The sequence below is a fragment of the Pungitius pungitius genome, chromosome 18 (assembly GCF_949316345.1).
Source record: "Pungitius pungitius chromosome 18, fPunPun2.1, whole genome shotgun sequence".
Taxonomy (NCBI): Eukaryota; Metazoa; Chordata; class Actinopteri; order Perciformes; family Gasterosteidae; genus Pungitius; species Pungitius pungitius.
In genome coordinates this window covers 5,749,587-5,773,318 of record NC_084917.1, presented here as the reverse complement: position 1 = coordinate 5,773,318, position 23,732 = coordinate 5,749,587, and the positions used below count along the sequence as shown (strand labels likewise).

Below are 23,732 nucleotides of genomic sequence, written 5' to 3'. Positions count from 1 at the left end.
GTTGGTGCCAGAAGGGCTGGTCTGAGTATTTCAGAAACTGCTAATCTACTGGGATTTTTACGCACAACCATCTCTAGGGTTTACAGAGAATGGTCCGAAAAAGAAAAAACATCCAGTGAGCGGCAGTTCTGTGGGCGGAAATGCCTTGTTGATGCCAGAGGTCAGAGGAGAATGGCCAGACTGGTTCGAGCTGATAGAAGGGCAACAGTGACTCAAATAACCACCCGTTACAACCAAGGTGGGCATAAGAGCATCTCTGAACGCACAGTACGTCGAACTTTGAGGCAGATGGGCTACAGCAGCAGAAGACCACACCGGGTGCCACTCCTTTCAGCTAAGAACAGGAAACTGAGGCTACAATTTGCACAAGCTCATCGAAATTGGACAATAGAAGATTGGAAAAACGTTGCCTGGTCTGATGAGTCTCGATTTCTGCTGCGACATTCGGATGGTAGGGTCAGAATTTGGCGTCTACAACATGAAAGCATGGATCCATCCTGCCTTGTATCAACGGTTCAGGCTGGTGGTGGTGGTGTCATGGTGTGGGGAATATTTTCTTGGCACTCTTTGGGCCCCTTGGTACCAATTGAGCATCGTTGCAACGCCACAGCCTACCTGAGTATTGTTGCTGACCATGTCCATCCCTTTATGACCACAATGTACCCAACTTCTGATGGCTACTTTCAGCAGGATAATGCGCCATGTCATAAAGCTGGAATCATCTCAGACTGGTTTCTTGAACATGACAATGAGTTCGCTGTACTCAAATGGCCTCCACAATCACCAGATCTCAATCCAATAGAGCATCTTTGGGATGTGGTGGAACGGGAGATTCGCATCATGGATGTGCAGCCGACAAATCTGCGGCAACTGTGTGATGCCATCATGTCAATATGGACCAAACTCCCTGAGGAATGCTTCCAGCACCTTGTTGAATCTATGCCACAAAGAATTGAGGCAGTTCTGAAGGCAAAAGGGGGTCCAACCCGTTACTAGCATGGGGTACCTAATAAAGTGGCCGGTGAGTGTAGTTACCGTATGGATTTGTCTCTCTATGATCTCAGGTCTCCCCTCTATTTCCTAATATGTTACAAGAATCTACTAGAACATGGTATGTTATTACACTTTTACTCATCAAATTAAGAGTCACAGCAGAAGCTTGATTTTCTATTTTAGTAGTTGCTAATCAGAATTTACATGCTAATATATTCTAGGATCCCACATCATTGCTTGTATGCAGGAGGACGATGGGCTGTGGGTTCCTGCTGTAATAGGGTTAAAGTAAGTCTCAGAAGGTAGCAAAGTTGATTCTTGACTGATTCTTAGAAAAGCAAGCCCTGGCTTTTCTTATGTGGAAATGGAATGCATTCGACGACGTAAAAGAGAGGTTTATCTGCAACTGAACTGACGTGGGATTTTCTTTTTTCTTCAAGTGGACCACCTCTTGTGATTAACTGCTAATGTGAACGCAAAGATCAACCCTGGTGTATGTCAGAGTACTTGTGAGAGGATATGAGGACTCACATATGTTAAAAACATTCTGAGGCTTGTTGATACTGTGTGCATGCACTGTAGTTGTTACTATTCGGCATCGGCAGCCTTAAATATTGTTACACAAGTTGGTTGTTCCAACGGGAGGTATGTTTTCAATTTTGACATTTTAAGATGCTTTGAATTGCAATCTGTTAAAAGGGTGAACCGAGTGTTCAGGTGTCACATATTATCATAGGTATTGAATGCTTCTCTCTCCCATGCCTTATAAACATGTATGTATGGGACCAGACCTGGGACTGCCAGTAAAGCATCGTGCCCATATAAACAACAAGATATATGAACTTGGGTCATGGCTGCTCTCCTTGCATTTCAAAGCGGCGGGTCTATCTTGCAGTCACTGTTGACCTCACAGGGAAGATTTGTGAGCGACCAGCAAGAAGCCTTCAAGAAAAGATTACTTTTTCTTCCCCCCTAAACAGCACTGATAAGTGGGGTGATCTAAGAGGACTGAAGACAGGGGCCTGATGGTTTGTACAGATGTGACAGGAACCGGGTGATACTATAAAAACAACCTGACCCCTTAAAAGCCTCCCTGGTACATGCTATGAGGGACAAAGACGTGTTAAGAGTGAGGGAATGTGAAGAGAGATTTAAGCAGAAGGATGTAGAACATTACAAATGAAACATTATGGTGCCTTCTTTCAGAGGGCCATGTAAAGGATGTTGGAAAGCTTTCAGAAGGCCTCGCTGGAAGAAAAAGGAGATTCTGACATATTACGTTACATTATCCCAATTTGTTTTGAACCTGCTTTTAACATTCAGGTTGGAGGTGCAAACATAGCATATTAACGTTGTTCCTATCTGTTTAAAGTCATCTTCGTAGCTAAGTCAAAACGACTAAAATAGGATTGTATTGTAATGAACGATGATGCATTGAAGAATCAGACCTAAGGCACTGTACACTGAGCTAGAAATAAAGAAAAGCAAGGAGAGGCCTAGGGAGTAAGAGTCAGTCAGTAAGCCAACATACTGGATACTTACTCCTCCTTAACAACATACTTAACAATTTAAGGCAAATAACATCAGAAAGCACCACTGAATAACAAACCCAAACCTTGTGCAGCACTATATCATGTTACACGCATAGGTATCATTTCTGCTGCTTAGATAAGTGCGAGTCCCATTAGCTACATTTATTTATATAAATGAAGAAGATTCCATTCACTTTTAAGATATTCAAGGACTTCAGGATTGTGTCCACCCCTACAGGAGGCTGGTACGGACGACGAGCCAAAAGGGTGTCATACTATTTCACTTGAATCAGCTTATTAACATGGTTGAAAATGTCTCCCAGCTTGTGGAAACATTTGAAAAGAAGTAATTCCTCATATGCAGCGATAACAGGGCTGAGAATGTGGTATTTGGAAATTATAAATCAACAACTCCCAAAGCGGTGATGCCATTTGTGAATAATTGCTAATGTTGTTGGAGAGTCTTTAAAGTCTACACCATTAGCAAATAAATATCATTATATACATCTATTAGCTAATATGGTATTGTTTATAAAAGTTTTGCTTTCACATATACCATAATTTACTACTATTTAGTCAAACAAAGGAGCAGGATGAAAGCAGGTAGGACGCAGAAACAACCCTCCTATTTCAATAAGAGAAGCCCAATCTATGGAAACCTTCAAGCTAAGAATAAAAAGAATAATAAGAGGGATACCGTATAATTTCCTTCCCTGGTCTAGACAGCTCTGACACAGAAACATGGCTTTGAGAACCCATTGAGCGCTGCATCCAAGTGCCTGCATCTCCGCATTCACTCTGTCTACCATCTGTATGAGTGCGCGCGTCCCTGAATGTGTGCGCTATGAGTGTGTGACTCATGCTCAAACATGGATGATCGTCGCTGTGTCTCTCTCTCTCTCTCAGACACCAGCCCCAAACACCGGTTTAACGTGCCGCCGCAGCTTCTGCATCCACCGGTGCAGGTTGAATCTCCTTCCCACCGGAAGCAGGTGCCGCCGTCACTGCTGCTGCTGCTGATGATGATGATGATGCCCCGGTTGGTCCAAGTTCCGCCTCTCAACCCCACAATGTTGACTTATGTCTGATCTATCTTCTTATTTCCATTGCACCGTCCATGGCTCGGTCCAGTCTATGTTTTTGCCTCAGCGCCCATTATTAGTATTTGTGGATTTTGGGATGACGTTTGGGTTGGTTGGTACCTGTATTCCAAACAAACTACTGTGATTAGCTGTGAGTCCTGCTGGCACGGCTCAATCTCTTGTCTGACATCAGACCGAAGGAATTCAGAATAGGTTGTTTAAAAGTCCCAATTTTATGGCATTAAAGCAGTGAGCTGTCCCATCTCCGACCCTCACTTCATAGCACATACAATTGCAATACACCTTCTATCTTAAAAATGCAATCTGAACACCTTACAATTAACTATCTTGCCTAACAGCCCAGCCTTTGAACTATGATTGTCTAGTTTGTCTATAACAGTTTACTGTAAATCAGCCAAATTAATCATTTATCCTGAGACTGCTCATTTAGAGCTGCTCAGTAGCCAACGGATTCAATACGGATTCCGTACTGGATTCAATGGCAGCCACAGCAGGGAAAGAGTGTGTGTTAAATTCAACCGGAGTACTTGGAGACAGAAGAAAAAAGCCTGGATGAGGGCATGTTCGTAATTCTCTGTCCACAAGGTGAGCAGGATGCATGGCTAAACCGCTCACCTTATTTATCTCAGCTTTATTTATTCAACAGACTTGGATTTCTCGAACAAGTGCGTCAAAGATTGTAATTAAGGAAGAAGCCAGGTGTGGGCACAGGCAGTACAAATCCAATAATTTCAAAAATAAGTCAGAGTAAGTGTCAGAAAATGAGATTACGGTTTTTATTCGCTGAGTCCAGAGAACAAGATCTCATCGTTTCAAGGGGCCCGTATTGTTTCAAAGATCGATCCCCTCCAACGCTTTCCAAGATTGATTCTTGGAAAGCAGGCCCAGACCCCTCGCCGGGTTGGAAAACAATGAGGGTGTTGAGGGAGTTGAGTCCGTTTTGGGTATTTTCATTGGAAGTGAGATGCCCTTACAGTTTATAATACATGTTTCCATAGAAGGCCGCAGTGGGCGTAGGGGGCAGAGTTCCCTGCCAATTAACCTAATCTCATGGGGGTCATAAACCAAACAAACACGTATCAATGAGCTCAAGGTTGTGAGTAAACACACAAACAAGCACGACTTAACCGTTTCTAGATCAACGGCAACAGGCAAATGGGAGGAAACATGACACACGGCATAGAACCTGACTACTAATCTTTATCATGCCGTCCTTCATGACATGATTTATATTGGTCACTGGCACATGGTGGAGTGAGTCACCCCACACCATCTGCCCCTTCCCACCTCACCTCTGCAGCCCGCCTGTGTGTCTGTCTGTGCCCTCTCCCCCCGCTCGCTGGTGCCCACTCTTCATCAGCACTCCTCCCAGGGATGATGGATGGTCCATACGTGCTTCGATGGGACCGACGCCAGGTTCTTCCAGACCACCTCATTTCTCCAATATTTTTAAATTCTTTCCTATCACCCTTCCGCTGAATCACCCCCTTCGGCTTGTCACAAGCATGACCACTTCCCCTATGGCACTTGATTAATCGCAATACGTCATCTTCCACCATCTTCACTTCTGTTCTGTATCCAGAACAAAACTCTACTCTAATTTCCTGGATTTTTAACTTCAACAATTTTTCTAAAATCATTACTATCACATGTCTAATACAATTATATAATTTAGAAACTCTTTCACATCTGTGAACAGTGGAGGGAAACTTAAATGGTCACAGAAGGAGACCCCACAGTGGAATGATTCTCTTCCTCACAATGATTGTGTGTGTGTGTGTGTGTGTGTGTGTGTGTGAGTGTGTGATTTGTACTTTTGTATGGGAGTGTGTGCGCATGGAGAAGAATGTTCCAAACAAATTGAAAAAATATGTCTTTATAAACTGACGAACTGGTGAATACCAATGGATTATTAATAGGGAGCATGGAATTGAATATTTGTGTTCTAGATGGTCCTTAAGCAGCATATATGTAATCCCAGGGCCAGTGTGCATTCATGTCGAGTAAATTGAGTGAATAATGGTAACAGAAGTTCCCGTTCTTGCACTGGTGCAATTGCGTGACGCAGCATGTGCTTCAGATCATTGTCTTTAAATGTAAGAATGTCTTTAAAAAATCAGGTTAGGGACAACATATTGTTACTCTAGCCTTTATTTTATGTTGTGGGAGTTATTGGGTATTTTTCTTAAATTGTAGGGCTATGCTTAAAGATCAATTTTGTTTGTTTTTTATGTTGAATACCTTGCTTTGTTGCATCACTTTGTCTTGGAAATAACATGTTTTTCGCATTTTCAATCAATCGATCAACTAAACAACCAACACTCAACCACACTCCACAGAACAAGCAAACAGACAAGCTCACGTTCTATTTCCATCACATATGTACAAAAAGCAAAATCGCTTAAGCTTGGGAATCACTTTCCTTACCTGTATAGACTTCTGCCTCTGAGGGATCCTCAACTCGTTTATGCTGGATCATGTAGTCAGAAACTTTGCAGCCAATCAGAGGCTCCACATCCATCCACTCCACGGCTACCATGGTGCTTGAGGGCTCCAGGTAAGGGGCTAGCCGTACGCTAATGGAGCCATATAAAAAAGGGGAAGGTTAAGAAACTGTATATTGCCCTGATCTGGAATTTCAAGAAATATTGCATTTTTTGTGTGCAACAATAAAATATGGGCATTAACCAAAAATGTATAAGTAAGAATCCTCTGTGGTCATTGCAATGTTAGAGAAGAGACTGTCACACCCCTGCCTATAAACGTCAGGATGGTAAACACAGCATTCCGATGTTATCTGTTCCTCATAAAGTTTTCCTGTGCAGATTTCCCTCCTTGATCTCTCAGGACCAAAATCTTTGGTTGCGGCAAAAGCCTCAAATCGATCCCAAAAACAACAATAATACCGTCTAAAACTATTTGTGCAATTCTTGTGCAACATATTTAAATATTGCAAAAGAGGTTAGACCAATCTCCTCACAGGCTCAATTTAATAACTGTTTTGGAGTTTATCAGGAGACAGTTGTTACAATGTTCGGAAAATTGTAGCTTAAAGAAATTTATTTATGGGAAAAGCATGTAATGTAAAACAATTCTTTCAAACCCACAGGAACAGTGTTAAAGTGGTAGCAGATTGGGACAAAGTACCCAAAATTGTATAGCAATATACCATTCTAGTTCATTATTATATTCCTTGTTATATTTGATTATGTGTGGAGGACCTCGGCAAAAATAAATGATAATTCACATAACTGCAGAACAGAATCCTTTCTGCAGCTACACTAAACTTGATCCATGTTGAGCTTTTAATATTATTGAAGAGTGGTGCCAATAGACGTTGGCCCTCTTTCACTCTTGAAAGTAATAAACTGAAGGCATATTCATATTTTCATTCTTGATTAAAGACATTAATTGTAAATTATTGCCCTTTCAACATCCTGTTTCTCTTTAAAAGTTCTCAGTGGCAAGGGTGGATGACTCAGGAGTATTATTTGGACACCTTGAATGAGAGCATGTTCTTTTCACAGAAGTGTAAGGGCTGACTGACAGCTATTAGAACTTTGTCTACAACTTTCTCAAGTACCCTCGGAATCAGTGTGCGATAGGTGTGTTTCTGCATGTCCTTGTGGATACGTGAGGATGCCTGCAGAGCATCAGTGCATGCATCCATGAAATCTCTCTTTTGCATGAAGTCCTTGGTGTCACGGCGTTGCCTCACACTTACATTGGCTGCCTGAGGGGACTGCAGTTAGGCAGGCCATCCTTGCTGAAGGCACTCAGGTCACAGCGACACCAGTTATCAATGACATCGCCCTTTCCAGCACACCAGTATGAGCTCATTGTGGCGCTCTTGAAGGCCTGTAAAGGGTAACAGGTGAGAGAAATGCAATTATCTTTTGAAACATAAGCTCCCCCATCCATTTATTCTTACCCCACCCCCACCTCCCATTCCAAACCAGCCTTCCCACCACTGCCCTTATATATCCTAGCATACGCATAGGCACACATAATTGCACATCTGTCCATATAACACATCAGCGGCTATAATTTTCGCTTCCCCATCTCCTAAATGAAATAACATTGACAATAATGAAGGGAGGGCCACCCAGATTGTCGTCACTTTGAGAAAATACCTCTCTCTCTGATTGTCTAAAACCCAAAACAGGTCACACGAAGATAGACACTCTCACACCCACACACAGAGTGACCTTTTCCTACCCACCATTCCCAATTACGGTACGGTATCTCACTAACATCGACAAGCCTACACTATGGTATTATGAAAGTAACTGACTTTTATGACAGAGGTGTGAAAGCTGTGCCATTCTGTGTGGATCTGTCAGTGTTGATGTTGATATGGTCTGTCTGTGCAGGAGATGGGGGAGGGGCAGGGGAGAGAGAGGAGGGGGGGGGTATGTTAGGGATGACATCATCTCCCAACTTGTCCTTGTGTCGCTTCATAATGGGGCGAGCAAAGAAATCAAAGGCAGAAGCTCAGTCTTTCTCCAAAAGGCAGCAAAATGCCAATATAACCGTAAAGCAATAAAGTATAATGTCAGGGCTTTCCTAAAGCCACAGGCATGAAACAGAGGGAGTTCAAGGGAGTTTGCAAGCACTGTGGTTCCCTCCGTCACACAATGGATCAATGGAGCACTCAGTTATTTATGTGCTCTAACTGGTTGCCAGTGCTGCCTCGTGAAGACAACTTTAGAGATGTACTTGATCGCGATCCCAAAAATAGGCCACTGGAATCATGCAGAAACATTATCACTTTGTACCAGGCTTCTGACCAAAAGCTGAGAAAATCAGCTCTTTTGTTCCAATATACAATGCTATTCACTTATCAAAAATCAAAGGAACTGATGAGACCACACACATCTGTAAGACAACTGCAAACACGCAGTGTGTACACATGGGTCACACTGCGTGTGTGAGTCTTTCACGGGAACTGACTTCTTCCAATGCCAATTGCTCTCACTCAAGGCAAATGATCTTCAGAGTGAAAGTGGCCTTAATGAGCAGCAGAATAGGACTGGAAAGACCAAAGGAAAAAGAACACCAAATCAACAAAACAAACAAAAAATGAAGGTGTGAACAAGGGAGACTCCCAACTCTCAAAGCCTCCCCCGCCTTACTGTGGGACAGGATTAGGATCCTTCAGCAGTGAAGGCTTTCCCATTATTCATCCTCCAATACAAGCCCCCTTAATGAGCACTGAATGAACAGTTATTATAGGGAGCAGGCAAGCAATGTCATTCATGGCCATAATATAACCCTCCCCTGAAAAACAAAAAAGGGGGAAAAGGTAATTCCCCCCCCCCCCCCCCCCCCCGCCCCCCTCCCCTTTGGTTGAACCCGCGTGGCTAACTGGTGCCAGAAAACAACAGCAGCAGGGGTCTTGCCACCTCACGCCAATGGGAAGCAGGCCACAGACAAAGGCAAGAAGAAAAAGCCGCACTCAAGGTCTATGCACGCAGACAGACTAGACAAATATGAGAAATGAGAATATGACCTCCGCTGCTAGGGGCAAAACACAGAAAGACCACAGGACCGCCGTGCGTATACCACCACCAGATTCCTAGCAGAAACCCCATATGGGTCTGCGCAGTTGATTGCATGGCTGCACATGTGAAAAATAGACAAAGCGATTACTGCCGTGTTTATGTTTGAAGAGTAATGCAAGCCAGTCTCCACTAGGTAAACAGGGAATCTAATTGTGGTTTAGAGAATGGGGGTGGGAGTTTGGGTGGGGGGCAAAGGAGGTAAAGCAGAGATGGGGATTTAGAGAAAAGCAAGAATAAAAAGGGCCGCTGCTACATATAATGTCATTATATGACAACTGTGTGATTGTAAGGATGACCATATATCTGGCTGGCATTAGTAAGGAAAAGCCACTATTAAGATGAACAGACACATGGGAGGGCCAAAGAGAAAGCACTTCTGTGTTCAATGCAGAGATACTATAAAGCTGGGAAAGGAAAGGATATCCTACACTGTATTGATTAAGTACATTTCCTGTATTTCCAAGAACATAATAGATCCATCTACATTCTATGCTGGCCAGATAGTAATAAGCAAGTTTCTTAATAAAGATGCTCCTATCGGATTGTAACAATGTATGACAGTTTTTGAGCAGTAACTACAGATCTTCTTTCAGGGACCGGGAAACCCCCCCACTGGTTACAATAACACACAGTTCTACCATTTCACAAATGGGCCACGATTCATCTCCATTGACATTATCGATACTGAACAAATTGAGCTGAAATGCAATCACCCCCAGCCAACGGAGGGCAGGATCGGAACAGCGAGGCTACTGAGCGTCGGCAACAACTCCAGCCACAAATTCCGAGCCTTGACGTCATCTAAACCCAGCAGACTCACTGGCACCAAAATACTATTTGGACCCTTCACTTTCGTAGAAGCCTGTCATGACTTACAAGAAGGAAAGGAAGGCCACGGTGACCTCTTTAATGAATGGCTCTGTTAGTCTAGTCCAAGCTGACCGTATCACTGTCTGTTTTCAGAGGCTAATACGTGAAAACATTGGCCAGCTGGCCCACAGTATTGATTTATAAGATGATCACCAGTGGTGGTAAAGAGTCTTAGTCAGCACACACAGGACACCATCATTGGCGACCTAAGTGTGTGTGTGTGTGTGTGTGTACCGGGTGTGTTCTCGCGTGTGCGTGCGCCCACGTGAATTCGTTTATGTAGCATTTCCAATCACTCAGGGGTAATGGTGTTAACAATATAACCAATGGGCTGCTTCAAGGAAGCTTATCAGAAGTAGTAGTTCCAGGAAATTGGACACTGAGGGCGACTGGCAGGTTGGTTCACCGAGAGGTTGAGAGGAGGTTGCCATGTCACTGGCAGACCCTCGACCAGCAGGCATTGCTTTCAGGAATGCCCACTCCGTCTAGGGATGGCCGCAGCTAATCTGACCATTCTAGCAAAGAAACATGACTAGCTTGGGAGCCTGTTAACCTAGTTTGTGCTGTGAATTAGCAATCTACGAGATGACGAAAATGTGAAAAAAGTGCAAACGAACAAAATGAGAAAGTCCACTAAACATTCACCTTTCTGGGATTGAAGAAATATTATCAATGCTGCCTTCATTGATAGGTGGCTTGCTCGGTTACGTTTTACTTTGTGATAGGAAAAAAGGATTTAAGGTCAGTACAGTGAATTTAGTGAATTTGTGTATAATTCTGCTGTGTATAATTAATGCTTTGCAGACCAAATGTTGACTACAGCGTAGACTCACTGTCCTATTTATTGGGTATATGATCTGTACCCATTGCTTAAACTAATGCAGTATAATAAAACAATACGCAATTAATCCTACTTCCAGTAAGAGCCAACCCCGCCACCTACAGACACATTTATATCAACAAGGGCAGAATAAAAATCTAAACTAAATTGCCAGAGCTATCATATTAGTCCACAATAGTTCGAGCTAGGTGTACTACACTGGAAAATCAGTGCACTATGTAGTGGCCATAGCGTTGATAAGAAGCTGGTTAATTATTATCTGTTGGAGTGTGCGCTCTCCTTGGTACTGAAGGGATGTTCTTGGAATCAAAAGATGCCTTCATTTCTTTCCCATGTGTTTCCCACGTCTGTTAGGAGACCGACCGGATCCCCCATCGAAAGCATGCGTGTTCTTCTGTATGATGCTCCGTCTTGCTTTCGGTACCAATCTGTTGTTGCTGTTTTACTTCTGCGCTCCCTCCTTCCCCCGCTGAGGATTTTTTAGTCACAACCCTCCGAGGGGCTGCAGTAGTGCGTTACGGTGAGAGCATGACTGCGGCCACTCTGCGAGATATAAAACATTCTGACCCATTAGACTCACAACCAATTTGTTCAAAAGGTTTGCCATAATTCAGTCACAGCATCACAGGACATGGGACCACTGGCAAGCTCCCCCGGTGTTAGCTTATTTATTTATCCACTGAGGTATTTTTCTACGGCCCTAAGGCAATGTCTGCCTGCGTGTGTGTATATTCGTGCACACCCCGAGGCCTGTCAGCGAGACCACCTTAGTCGTGTCCAAGCCAATTCCAAGACTGGTTCCAGTCAGATTCAAGTCAAGACCAGGTTTAAACCAAGTCAAGCCCAAGAAAAGAGCAACTTCCGAGGTTCAATTCAGGATTCAATTGAACATGACGTGTTTTCAAATTCATAAGGAAAACAAAACATCAAAATCGTGCCTCACTATTAAGCCATGTAGGTATTTATGCTTTTAGTTCATATTATTTTGGAATAGTAATACAAAAAATACAAATGGAGCTGAAGGCCTTTTCAAAAACACAAGCATTACAAGCTTAAAACATCTGAATCCACAGACTTTACTGTTAAGGTTCTTATGCCAGGGGATAATCCAGACATTGTTCTTGGAAAATGCTACAAATGTCATATTCAAAGGAGGCAGATATATCAGGGATGACATTTTAAAATCTGGAAAATTCAAAATAAAACTGCTTCCGTGGATAGATGTTCTAGGAAATACTTTCATCTTACAAAACATAACAAAAAATACTATCCCAGTATTTCTGCCTTAAAACCCCCCCCCAATGCTCTATAACGAGGAGATACATGGGAAAAGGACATGGCATGTCCTGTCAAACAGTCAGGGAGCGGCCACTGAAAGATGCAGGTAGCAGAGAACGGAGGGAGGAAGGGGACACGTCTGTGTAAACCCAGTATTTGCTATATCATAAACAACAACAACTAAGCCCCCCTAGTTTGATGGATTCGGTGGGTTCAAGGTGAAAAAAGAAATATATATATTTTTAATAATAAAAAAAGCAAATGTCTCAGAGAGCTTTTTTAAGACGGTAGCTGTCTTTCCACATATACCCAGTCAAGTAGAAAGATAGTGTGTGTGTGAGAGACAGAAAAAGAGAGAGAGAGACAAACAGTAAGACAGAATTAGCGTGTGTGAGTGTGTGCGGGAAGGGGAAGGTTTTTTTTTTTTGTTGATTGTCTCTAATGCAATATAGGTATGTGCCTTTCAGACGACGAGCAGCAGTTGCCGCCAAGAGAAGAAAAGAAAAAATCGGAAAAGAGGAGCGGAGTGATGGACTCCCCTCCCTCCCCAGAGGTCGATGACATCAATGCGAAGCTAATATACCTGCCTCGAGCTAGCTCACAAGGGCTCGCTTGAGCGATCCACTGCGGTCTACCACTTCTCCTCCTCCTCCTCCTCCTCCTCCTTCTCCTCCTCCTCCTTATACATCTTAGTCTCTGCCTCCCCAGAAGACCACGTGTTGGGGTATCAGGAGCGAGGAGGATGGATAGCAAGACGTTTGGAAGAAAAGGAAAAGAGCCATTTGGCTCTTCCTCACGTCCAGCTATTGACGAGGCCCAGTAGGGATCGTCTGATATCGATTGTGCCTTCTTTTCTTTGGGGTTGTGGTGCTTGTCATTAGTGGCACGTAGAGGGGGATTTGCTATGTGTATGTTGCCTCTGATTTTAAAACGTTGGTGCCTGTAGGTAGGGCAATTAAATTCTTGATTGGGGGGATTGTGATCCAGTCTGCTCCATATGACGTGTGGTGCATGCGTTTTTTTTGTTTGCTGTGAGTCACCTCCAAATAGCTCAGCGTTTGCTCATACACAAACAGAGAAGACATGTACCGGATGTCTCGTCAAGAGGATGCCCAAAAAGAGCAAAATGAGGTAAATTAAATGTCAAGTGAAGCCGGGGCCTCTCCTAAATTACTCTATGGAAAAGACATCCGTTACGATTAACCTTTCATTGCATCTCTCTCTCTCTCTATATATATATATATATATATATATATATATATACATACATATATATATATATATATATGTATGTATGTATATATATATATATATAGACTTCCCCACAAAAGGAGAAAACCATGATGTAATCTTTTTATGCCCTCTGTATTCCAGTGGTCAAAGTTAACCAACTAATGCCACCTAGAGGCAATTTGTTAGAACTGCCTCAACTTGAAACACTTCAGAGAACAATGGATGATGTACCATTAATTCCCAACCGATTATAATAGGTGTAACAGTAAATTGACACAAATTATATCCATATATTGAATCCATTCATCTTCATTACTGAATGTGGATGTTTTTTATTTTTTCCAAATTCTCCCTCCCCTCCTACAAACACATCCTCATGCACGTGCAAAAAGGCAAATACACACAGTCTCCCCCATGCTGATGTCTAACCTCTTTGGTGATGTTGTCTTGGACCAGGCTGTAGAGGGGCACCACGCGGCTCACTTCCAATAGCACAGGGACGGGGGAAGGCTGCTCACCATTCCTGCTGTTGCCAGTGCGGCCTCTTGCGGACACTCCTCCCATCACTGCCTGGTGATGGCACAGGTGGCAGCCAGGCGGGCAGCTGCCCTTCTCCTCGCAGCGGATCTCCACGCCGTTCACCATGTCGTCAGACAGCAGTTGGCTCCTCTGCAGGGCCGACAGGTAGCTGATGAAGGGGACCGACTTCAGTTCACGCCGCCCGCCTCCTCCAACCCCCTGGTCTGTTGCCTCTGGAGTGGTAGGAAGGGAGGGCGATGGTATCATGTTAGGGCAGATCAAATCAACAACAGTCATTTATTACAGTTGTTTTAGGGGAAAGGAAGAAAAGCAGCCATCTCCCCCACTTTTATTTGAATTATTTGAAAATGATGAAACCGAACCCCCTGTTTACCAATGTTCTCACATCTGTAGCTCTATAAAAATGTTTTATGAATCTTCACGTGTGGAAGCAAAGAACACTAAAACTCGCTAAGTTGCATAAAGGGTCCACATCTGGATTTAGTTTTGCTTGCTGCCAAGGAAAAGAAGAAAAAACAACGACCAAGCCTTCACTGTCATCATCTTTCATAGACGGAGAATGAATGGGAGGGAAAGAGAGGAAGGGTGTCACTGTCTTCTTCCCCTGAGTGTCACACACCACTATTTGATGTTCTCACTAGTCGGGGGGGGATTCTCCCTCGACATTCTCTGCTTTTAGTGACACACCGTGTGGAAAGAAGAGGCGACATCAGAAGCAGGGGAGGGGTGGACAAAAACAGGAGAAGATGGTACGGTATGACTGTTTCATTTGGAGGCGACATCGGGCCACATGTTACAGTGGGGCCATGTTGTTTCTCAGCTCTGCTGACATGGCAGATGTATATCTGTAAATGGATTTCCCAATATCCGCCACTGATAAAGGGTTTGAAACTCTTAGACATTTAAAGTAACCCATACTTTATGCAGAACATTTTAAAGTTTTTTTTTGTTATAATGAAAAGAAACAACCACATTCTTACACTAGAGTTTCCAAAACATGGATTTAAATATGTTTAAAATACAATCACATCTTCATTTACAAATGTAAAGAAACGCAGACCATATTAAATAAGCCAACCCATATAAAGCAGGACAAAGCCAAAACCCAACGGAGGTGCATTAGAAAGCAGGAGAAACATGTGACATTACTCAAGGTCAGGTAATTTGGACTAATTTTCCTTTTTTACCATTTTGATGACAGTGAAATAAAAATTCCCAAGAAACTATTTTCACTGCATGATCAGAAATTCCTTGGTTTTAGAGACAGAAAAACATCTAAATGTGCATTTTTCAATGAAAAGGCTGGCTTAACTTCCAACTATTTGTTTCTCAAACATAAACAGATGGCGACACATGTGCTTTACCAGCATGCTCGTAGCTCCAAGAAAAGACGACAACTGGTGAGGATGTTTTCAACAACAAATATTAGCAAGACAAAATCATTCAGTGTGTCAACTTGATTTGATATTCAAATCATGTTAATAATGTAGGAACAATTTAATTATAATATATCTAAAGTTAGTTAGAATCAAATGGTTTTGATGTAACTCCATGCTGTAAAACGTTTTGTTTTCTCTGCTAGGGTTAGGGTTATGCAAAAGGTAATAGGCAAAAAAATGATGTGATTACAGGGCAAGTACTACTTCAATAGGTCTGTGTTGTGTTGCATAGTTAAAACCTGAATAATAAAATGACTCAATGTTAATAATACGCTGCAAAGAAAGTTGTTAAATCATTTCCATGCTCCAGCAAATTCATGTTTTGTCCATTGTAATGGTTAAATGAAAGACAAAGTCAAGCTGATGACTGAGCTATTTAAAACAATAACTTGCTATTAAAAGGGCATAATAAGGTCTACAAATGCGGCATTGGGACTCAAACCAAAAGGAATTGATTGCAGAGCTGATAGGCAGACTAAAACCACTGTAGCAGCAATTCACTCCCATAGAATATATAATTGAACACAATTAAATTAATTAAAATGAACACAATCTCAATTCCAAGGACATGACCCTAAATGATCCTTAATTGTGGCTATATTCCTGGTGTGTGTATGTGTGCGAGAGGGAGAACTGATTGGGTACACGCATGTATTTATGTATGTCTTTGCTTACAACTTGTGTGTGAGTCTGACAGTTGAAAGGGCGGGTGGTAACTTAATGTGCAACAGTATGTAAACAGGCTTTAATGAGTGGACCAAGAGCCCAATTACATGCACTCCTTGATGCAACACAGACACAGAAAAGAGCTGTCGCCCACCAGCTCTCACAATAAAGCCCTGGAGATCAGGTTGGCTTTGGCTAGCCAGTCTTATTCACTCTAACCCCCTTTAACTCAATACAGTTGTTTACATTTACATTTAACAGATGCATTTGATGAAATATCTGTCACATGCCTTTGGAGATAATAGCTAGGATAAAATGAAGCCATTGTACTCTGATTGCCATAATTAGCTTACATTAATGGAGGGCAGGGTATTTCTACCGGTGTAAATTAGTTTTTGCTTAATATTGTATCTTTTATTAGACTTTCTTTGTTGACTTGTTTCAAGACCATTAGCATAGTGCTGTAAAAATTCCATCAGAAGTGTTTTTGTGTATGTGTGTCTATGTCTATTTGTGTATTGTACAGTTTTACTGACATCCAACCAATGGTGACACCCTTCACAAGGGTGAACTAAATAGGACAGCGTGTATTTCGGTGCAGTTAAGGGAGTGGCCCATCATTCGACTAACACATTCTTTGCAGTGTGGAGTGAATTTGATGCTGACTTGCCTGTCATCACACATAGTCAATAGATAGATGTGTGAATTGTCTTGCCATTGATTACGCACCGCCTTTGTTAATTAAAGTGTCTTTGTAGACTGGTTGCAGTATAATTACTCATGAGGGACACATCCGTTCTGGCCAGGGTTATGTTGCCCAGGCAACAACAGCAAAGGTGTCACATATCTTCCCTAGAAATTCAATTCAGCTGTTGTTAGATTTGGTTACTGTTGCCATTGTTGTTTTTGCCTTATTAAAACAACTGCTAGTCTTCTGAGCTTAACAGATCTACACCATCTTTAATTCAATTTTTATTTAAGGCCCTGCACAGTATTGGTGTAGCAAGTGACACATGCTACTGCAATGCTGATCTCTTTGAGCTGTGTCTTGTCTGCAAAGGGCTATTACAAATAAACATGGTTATCTTGCCATAACAACTAGTTTAACAGCAGTTAGTTTGCATGGGTCTATTAATACAATACATTCAATGAATGAAAATCAAATCATTTTTTTAATTGTCTGTGCTTGACCAACATAAAGCAGTTTCTCATATGGTGCTATTTCACACATTAACTCTACACCACTTTGTTGGCAGGGGTGCTGAACAGATCTTCTCGAAGACTTACCCTGACATCTAGTGGTCTCTAACTACAATTACTGACTTGTGTCTAAAAACCCAAAACATCACCACACCTGGGCAGGATTCGAACTGTCAAAGAATTGCCTCCTAACTTCAATTCCTAACCACTTCCTAAACCCTTGACTTATGTGGAAATCTTCACAAGGTCTAGGAAAGATGGTTAGGAGAATTCATGAGGAATTAGGAAAATAGAACCCCGGTGTTTAGGGAATCTCACTCCACTTTCACTAAGCTACGTAGTTAGGATGCATGTTAGTGACGTCGGTCTGCAGCGGTGAAACTACAATTTCTCAGAAGATGGACTACAAAGAAGGGCCTCTTAGATGCCTTCGTCCATGTGTTGTTACAGTGCTGTGTCATGCAGACAACATAAAACAATTTGACAATTCAAATCCAGCTCTGGTCTCTTTAAAATGCAGTTGTTGCCTGTAAACATTAGCCGTTTTTTGTGTTTTCTTTGAGACCACATTTTTGTCATTTACACGTCTGTTTACTTAAGTTAAGTAATTGTATATGTGTGTTTAATTGAAAATCAAAGGTTAGGAAAATCGAAAATTAAAATGAAAACTTTGCGTGGCAGTCTCTTTTATTCTCTGTTTATGTGAATATTATACTGTTGGAAAAAAAGTGGAAAAAAATATATTCTACTGATATTGGACGTCAAACAGGAAGTAATGCATTTTCCTGTCATGTGGACACGGAATAACAGGCGTTAGGACCCCGGGGAGAGGTTTCGTAAACCCACACAAGTAGCCAATCGAAATCGACACGCTCAGCGCCGTGCGTCCTACGTTGCAACGCGTACGTCACGTGGTCGACACTGCAGTTTCACACCAGCAACCCCTGCAGCAGGATCCCAGCACGCCCATGAAAACATCTGAACTTCGAGACGGCTAACGTTAACGTGTGAAGAACAGGTAACGTTCACAGGCCGAGGTGTACAAAAAAAAGAGAGGCGCTACAATGAGCCGCATGTCTTATTGTCAAATGCACGTGCACCACACGTCAGTCATAACGGGGAATAACATTGTCGCGTTGTTTCATAGCCTTCACGTTTGTTGAGTCGAGGGGCCTCCGATTCGCTTGCCCTAAAATTGGGGGAATTCGGGGATACAATTCACCCGTGAGTCTGAAATGCAAGGTCGTCCCTATTTGGAATACATCGAGAGAGCACGTTGGTGCCCTTGCGTGTGACCTAGTTGCTGATGGCGTGGACAGCTCGCGTGTCAATCATGAATATCAACAAATGAACATTTGGATTAAGCTGCGATTCATGCCGTGTTGTGAAGCTCATTTGGTCAGCGTTGGATCCTGTTTATTAACTTTGGTTGTCAGTTCATGGCGTCCTTTTTTCACCCGTTTGGTGTTATTGAACCACACGCTAAATGACAGCTGACCTGCTGTGCTACACATAAAATGCTCTGCTGCTTACATAAAGGGGTGTGATGGATCAAAAATATAACATAATACATTATTATTTCCTCACTGATCTCCACACATCTTTTTTTTTTTTTTTTACTTTTTGCAAAATGCCACACAGAATGCTGAAACTATTACAAAAACTCCTTTTTTTTTGTTTGTTCCAACTCCAGGTAAAAGACCACAATGGAGGCAGCTTATTCCCCGCTGGACCCAGATCTAATGAGGGAGGTTCTTGAATGCCCTATATGCCTCGAGACCTACAACCAGGATCAGATGAGACCCAAACTCCTGCAGTGCGGTCACACAGTGTGCCGGCAGTGTCTGGAGAAGTTGTTGGCTAGCACTATAAATGGTGTGCGCTGCCCCTTCTGCAGCAGGGTGTCCCGCATGAGCAGTATCTCCCAGCTGGCCGACAACCTCACTGTGCTCAAGATACTGGATTGCACCACGTCCTGCAGTGCCGCCGCCGCCGCCCTAATGTGCAAGTCCTGCTGCAACCGCCTGCCGCGGCAGTACTGCCGCGACTGTGCCACGGTCCTGTGCGAGCTCTGCAAAGGGGAGGGCCACCTGCACCAGGGCCACACAGTCCAGCCCATTCGGAAGGCTGCCGAACAGCGTCGCAAGGAACTGGGTGGCAGGCTGGCTTCTCTGCGCGACGTCATGGGGGAAATTCAGAAGAAGAAGACGGCTGTCGAAAACATCTCCAAGACCTTGAGGATCAAGTACCAGGCAGTGCAGCAGGACTACACGTCGGCCGAGCATCGCCTGCAAGAGGAGCTCAGCAGGTCCCGGAGGACGTTCAAAACGTCCATGGCCGAAGTGGAAAAGCTAAACGGGCAGGTCCTGGAAGAGCAGACGTATCTCCTCAACATCGCGGAGGTCAAGGTCGTGTCACGTTGCGACTATCTGACAATGCTGGTGAGGCAGAGCGACATCGCGCTGCTCAAGGATGACGACGACGAAGGCAGCGATATTGAAGAGCTGGATTTGAGGGGTAGCTTGCCCGCAATGTTTCAGCTACAGGAACCAGGGCTGCTCAGAACAGAGCACTTGAAACCAATAGAAGTGGGCCAAGTGACCACGAATACTTACACTGTCAATACGGAGGATGAGGAGACTGGGTTGGAGATCGCGCTCGAGGGGGATGTAGGGGGTTTAGCTGGGGCCATGGGGGTTCACAGTGGTGGACGGGGGGCTCCATTGGATCTTTACCAAGACATTAGCATGGTTGCAGCGGGCGAGGAGGCGGCCTGTGGTTCACCGGGAAGCTTTAAGTCAAAGTCTTTGGATGCAGGCGGGGGATCGCCTGGGGGAGCCGGGGCGAGCGCCGGGCCTCCGGTCTGCCAGTTCGTGAAGAAGATGGGCAGCAAGGGAACGCTCCCTGGCATGTTCAATCTACCGGTCGGCGTCTGTGTGACGCAACAAGGTGAGGTCCTGGTGGCTGACCGTGGCAACCACCGCATCCAGATCTTTAATCGCAAAGGCTTCCAGCGCGAAATCCGCCGCAATGCGAGCAGCATTGACAACTTTGTCCTGAGCTTCCTTGGCGCTGATCTGCCTAACCTCATCCCCTTATCCATCGCTGTCACTCCTCAAGGTCTGATCGGGGTCACCGACAACTTTGATAACTCTGTTAAAGTCTACACTATGGACGGACAGTGTGTGGCTTGCCATAAGAACCAGCTCATTAAACCCTGGGGCATCGCTGCCATGCCATCAGGTCAGTTTGTGGTGTCCGACGTGGAGGGCGGCAAGCTGTGGTGTCTGACGGTGGACCGCAATGTGGGCGTGGTCAGCTACAACCGGCTGTGCTCCGCCGTGAGGCCAAAGTTTGTGACGTGCGATGCGTCTGGAACAGTCTACTTCACCCAGGGCCTAGCCCTGAACTTTGAGAAACGCCACAACGAGCCCCACCTGGAAGGTGGCTTCTCCATCGGCTCGGTCGATATAGACGGCAGGCTGGGCAAGCAGCTCAGCCATTTCTTCTCGGAGAAGGAGGACTTCCGCTGTATCACCGGCATGTGTGTTGACCTCAATGGGGATTTGCTGGTAACGGACAGTGGCAGGAAAGAAATCCTCCAGTTTCCCAAAGAGGGTGGGTTCAAAATCCTCATCCAGGAAGGACTGATGTGCCCGGTAGGAGTGGCCACCACCCAGAAAGGACAGCTCCTAGTGCTGGATTGTTGGGACCATTGTGTCAAAGTCTACACATACATTCATAGGAGGCATTCCTCCACTTCCTAGAGAAACTATCCAGTCTATCTGCCCAGGCCGGTTTAGTTGGTGTGTGTCGGTTTGAAAGGGGAGAATCACACTGTTGTGTCACTTTAGTTTGGGTGTAGTGCAAACGTCTTTCATTGAGTTACGAAATGAATATTCTAAGCCGTTTGGTTTACGTTAAAACCTACTGCACTGGGTTTTTATTCAGAAGCTCAAAGTAAAAATATGCTCGTTAAGCTGCTTTCTACTTAATTATTTGATTGGATCAAAACAGTGAGACGATTCCTTGCGAAATATTTTACAGAAAAAAAAAATACTGGCACAAGTTGTCAAATGACCATAAAGACAAAGCAAGAGAATGTCAAATGTAGTGCAGGCAAAAAGTAAAGATGAGTTTCCTTCCTCTGCTATGTGGCTCTGCTATTCACTGATTTGGCTCTGCTTTGCAAAAAAAAATGAGGAAGAGGAGCTGAGGATTTTTACGTAATTCATACCTGCTAACTTTTTTCTTTTTTTTCAGCGAAATTCGCCATTTTTTTTCTTTTTTTTGAGTTTGCAGGTATGGTATTTACATATGAAACCAAGGCTTTTGGCCTGTGACGCACTTTATTATTGACACAGCACTGTTTCCCAGTGCTTTAATTAATAGCACAGACTAACGATGTGGCTGAATGCGCCTTTACAGTTTACCCGAGGGGAAAAGGATAACCAGTTATCAGCATTCTATGAATTACATTCAGGGAACATTAAGTGTAGAATATTAAGTTCCCTCCAGGATAAAGGGTTGAGCAATAAAATCACAACACGTTAGACCTTGGAGGCGAGCTGGGTGATACACGGCGGAGGTGAAAAGTAATTTTGTAGGGTGTTGTGGCTCAAAGCCTTTGGGAGATGATGGACTCAGAATTGGAGTTTCTTTTTTTTTTTGTCTCAATACTGCATCTGCAAGGCAACATTATGTCATCTATTTGGCGCCTTTCTCCAGCGGTGCTCATTCAGTCTCACTATAACTCCTACTTGCCTTTGCTGGCCTTTCATATTTTATTTTGATAATAAACATTTATGTTTTCTTTTTGGAAACAGCTGTGTCCATAATGATGAGGGACACAATGGTTGCGGATTTCTTTTGTGACATTAGAAGGTGCTCACAATTTTAAAATAGTATTAATAGTAATACGTTATTTTGAATTACCTTCAGCTACACCAGACAATCATGTATGAACTAATACTGCCAGTATAGCTAACACTAAATAGTGCAAAATAAATTGATTTATATCTGCATGCATTTGATTCATAATTTATTATCAGATTTTATATACACGTTCATATGAAAGTTGATTCAACTGACTGGCTAAAATATCTAGAAGGACACCTTTCTAATGCACTTTGTGGCCTAAATATTGGGACACCAGTTAATCATTTAAACTCACCCATGTAAGGGACATATTCTATGGCCATAAAGTTGTGAATAGTAAATAGGCTTTCTGTTTCAGCCTCACAACGGTTTCACACAGCTGACCTTAGTTCTGCACCTGGAGTCCTATTAAACAGCAACATACAAATAGACGTATCTGAGAATCAAACTGTATTGTAAACAATATGTGTTTTAAATATTTCCACAAATTGAAGTATCAGGTGAAGTCCGTCATTTCCTTGTGCATTCTTTTCTTACAGGCTGCATTTGTTTTATTGTTAGCCAATGTTATGTATCAATGCTTAACTAATAGCTTCAAGACTAGCTGCATGTCAACCTGGCAATAGAATATTTTTTCAGTGCTTCCACTTTATTTACTGTCTCTACAAGTAGCTATCACGAGAGGATATTCAACATTAAACGGGCAGAAATAACGCAATGGAATTATAGAAGAATCAAGTGTCCTTTTGTCTGTGGGAAGAACATCAGTGTATCACATAATCTCAATATGATTTATTCTATGTCAAGGGAGAAGTTATTTTATTTCATTGGTAACATTGCTCTTCAAAGTGTGTTCATTTCTATCACTGGATTGTAATAGCGCATTATGTCCTTGAACCAAACTCCCATGTGTTTAAGGTGTCATGTCCTCTGGAGGCTTTGAATTTTACAACGTGTTGAACACAGCACAGACATTGCTGTGTAGTCAAATACATGTTTGTATTGTTAACTCGAGTGCAATAAACATTTACAAAACCACCAAAATATAGCTAGATATTTTTTTCTCAAGATTTATTATCAAGAGTTATCTGTGTGACAGTAGTAAAAGAAAACATTTTGTCACATCTTGATTCATGCTGTAAACCTGGACACACTATATAATTTAACAACAATAATAATTTAACAACTATGGATTTTGAAAACCCACAGTCATTTTTTAAAAGCAGAGCCTTTGGCTCAGTAAAAGTATCGAAAATAAAAGTATTCACACCAGGGTTCTTATTTGAACTGATTCATCTACAGTTGGGGAGTTTAATCTATTACAATCAATCAAAGTAAAAAACTGCTAAATATATATATAGAACATCTGTTTAGTCAATATAAACCCAGGTGTCAATCTAAGCCGCTTTTGGATCTGGAATAAATAGGATTAAAAACATTTGAATTGAACAATGCAGAAGGCCTTTTCCTTTTAAAAACTAGCGGAAAGCTCTCTTTGTATTTGTCTTTGATTGGTTGCTTTAATAAGAAAACAAGTTTTCTTTTTTTTTTTCCTCTAATAACCTCTCTAGAATGAACCTTCGATGGGTATTTTT

At 42.9% G+C, this 23,732-nt stretch overlaps 2 protein-coding genes across 2 annotated transcripts in view; one reads left to right on the top strand and one right to left on the bottom strand.

Annotated features, from left to right (window-relative positions):
- Positions 1–23,732, bottom strand: part of LOC119227020 (astrotactin-2-like) — a 170,199-nt gene that overhangs the window by 19,822 nt on the left and 126,645 nt on the right. The window contains exons 17-19 of the mRNA XM_037485466.2: positions 13,844–14,166; positions 7,353–7,486; positions 6,056–6,204 (exon numbers count right to left, since the gene is read on the bottom strand). Coding sequence (XP_037341363.2) covers positions 6,056–6,204; positions 7,353–7,486; positions 13,844–14,166 — 606 coding nt within the window. The remainder of the gene's footprint in view (positions 1–6,055; positions 6,205–7,352; positions 7,487–13,843; positions 14,167–23,732) is intronic.
- trim32 (tripartite motif containing 32) lies at positions 18,064–23,724 on the top strand. The gene is made up of 2 exons (XM_037485467.2): positions 18,064–18,277; positions 18,953–23,724. Exon 2 carries the CDS (start codon positions 18,966–18,968, stop codon positions 21,024–21,026), a length of 2,061 nt encoding a protein of 686 aa, XP_037341364.1. The 5' UTR covers positions 18,064–18,277; positions 18,953–18,965; the 3' UTR covers positions 21,027–23,724.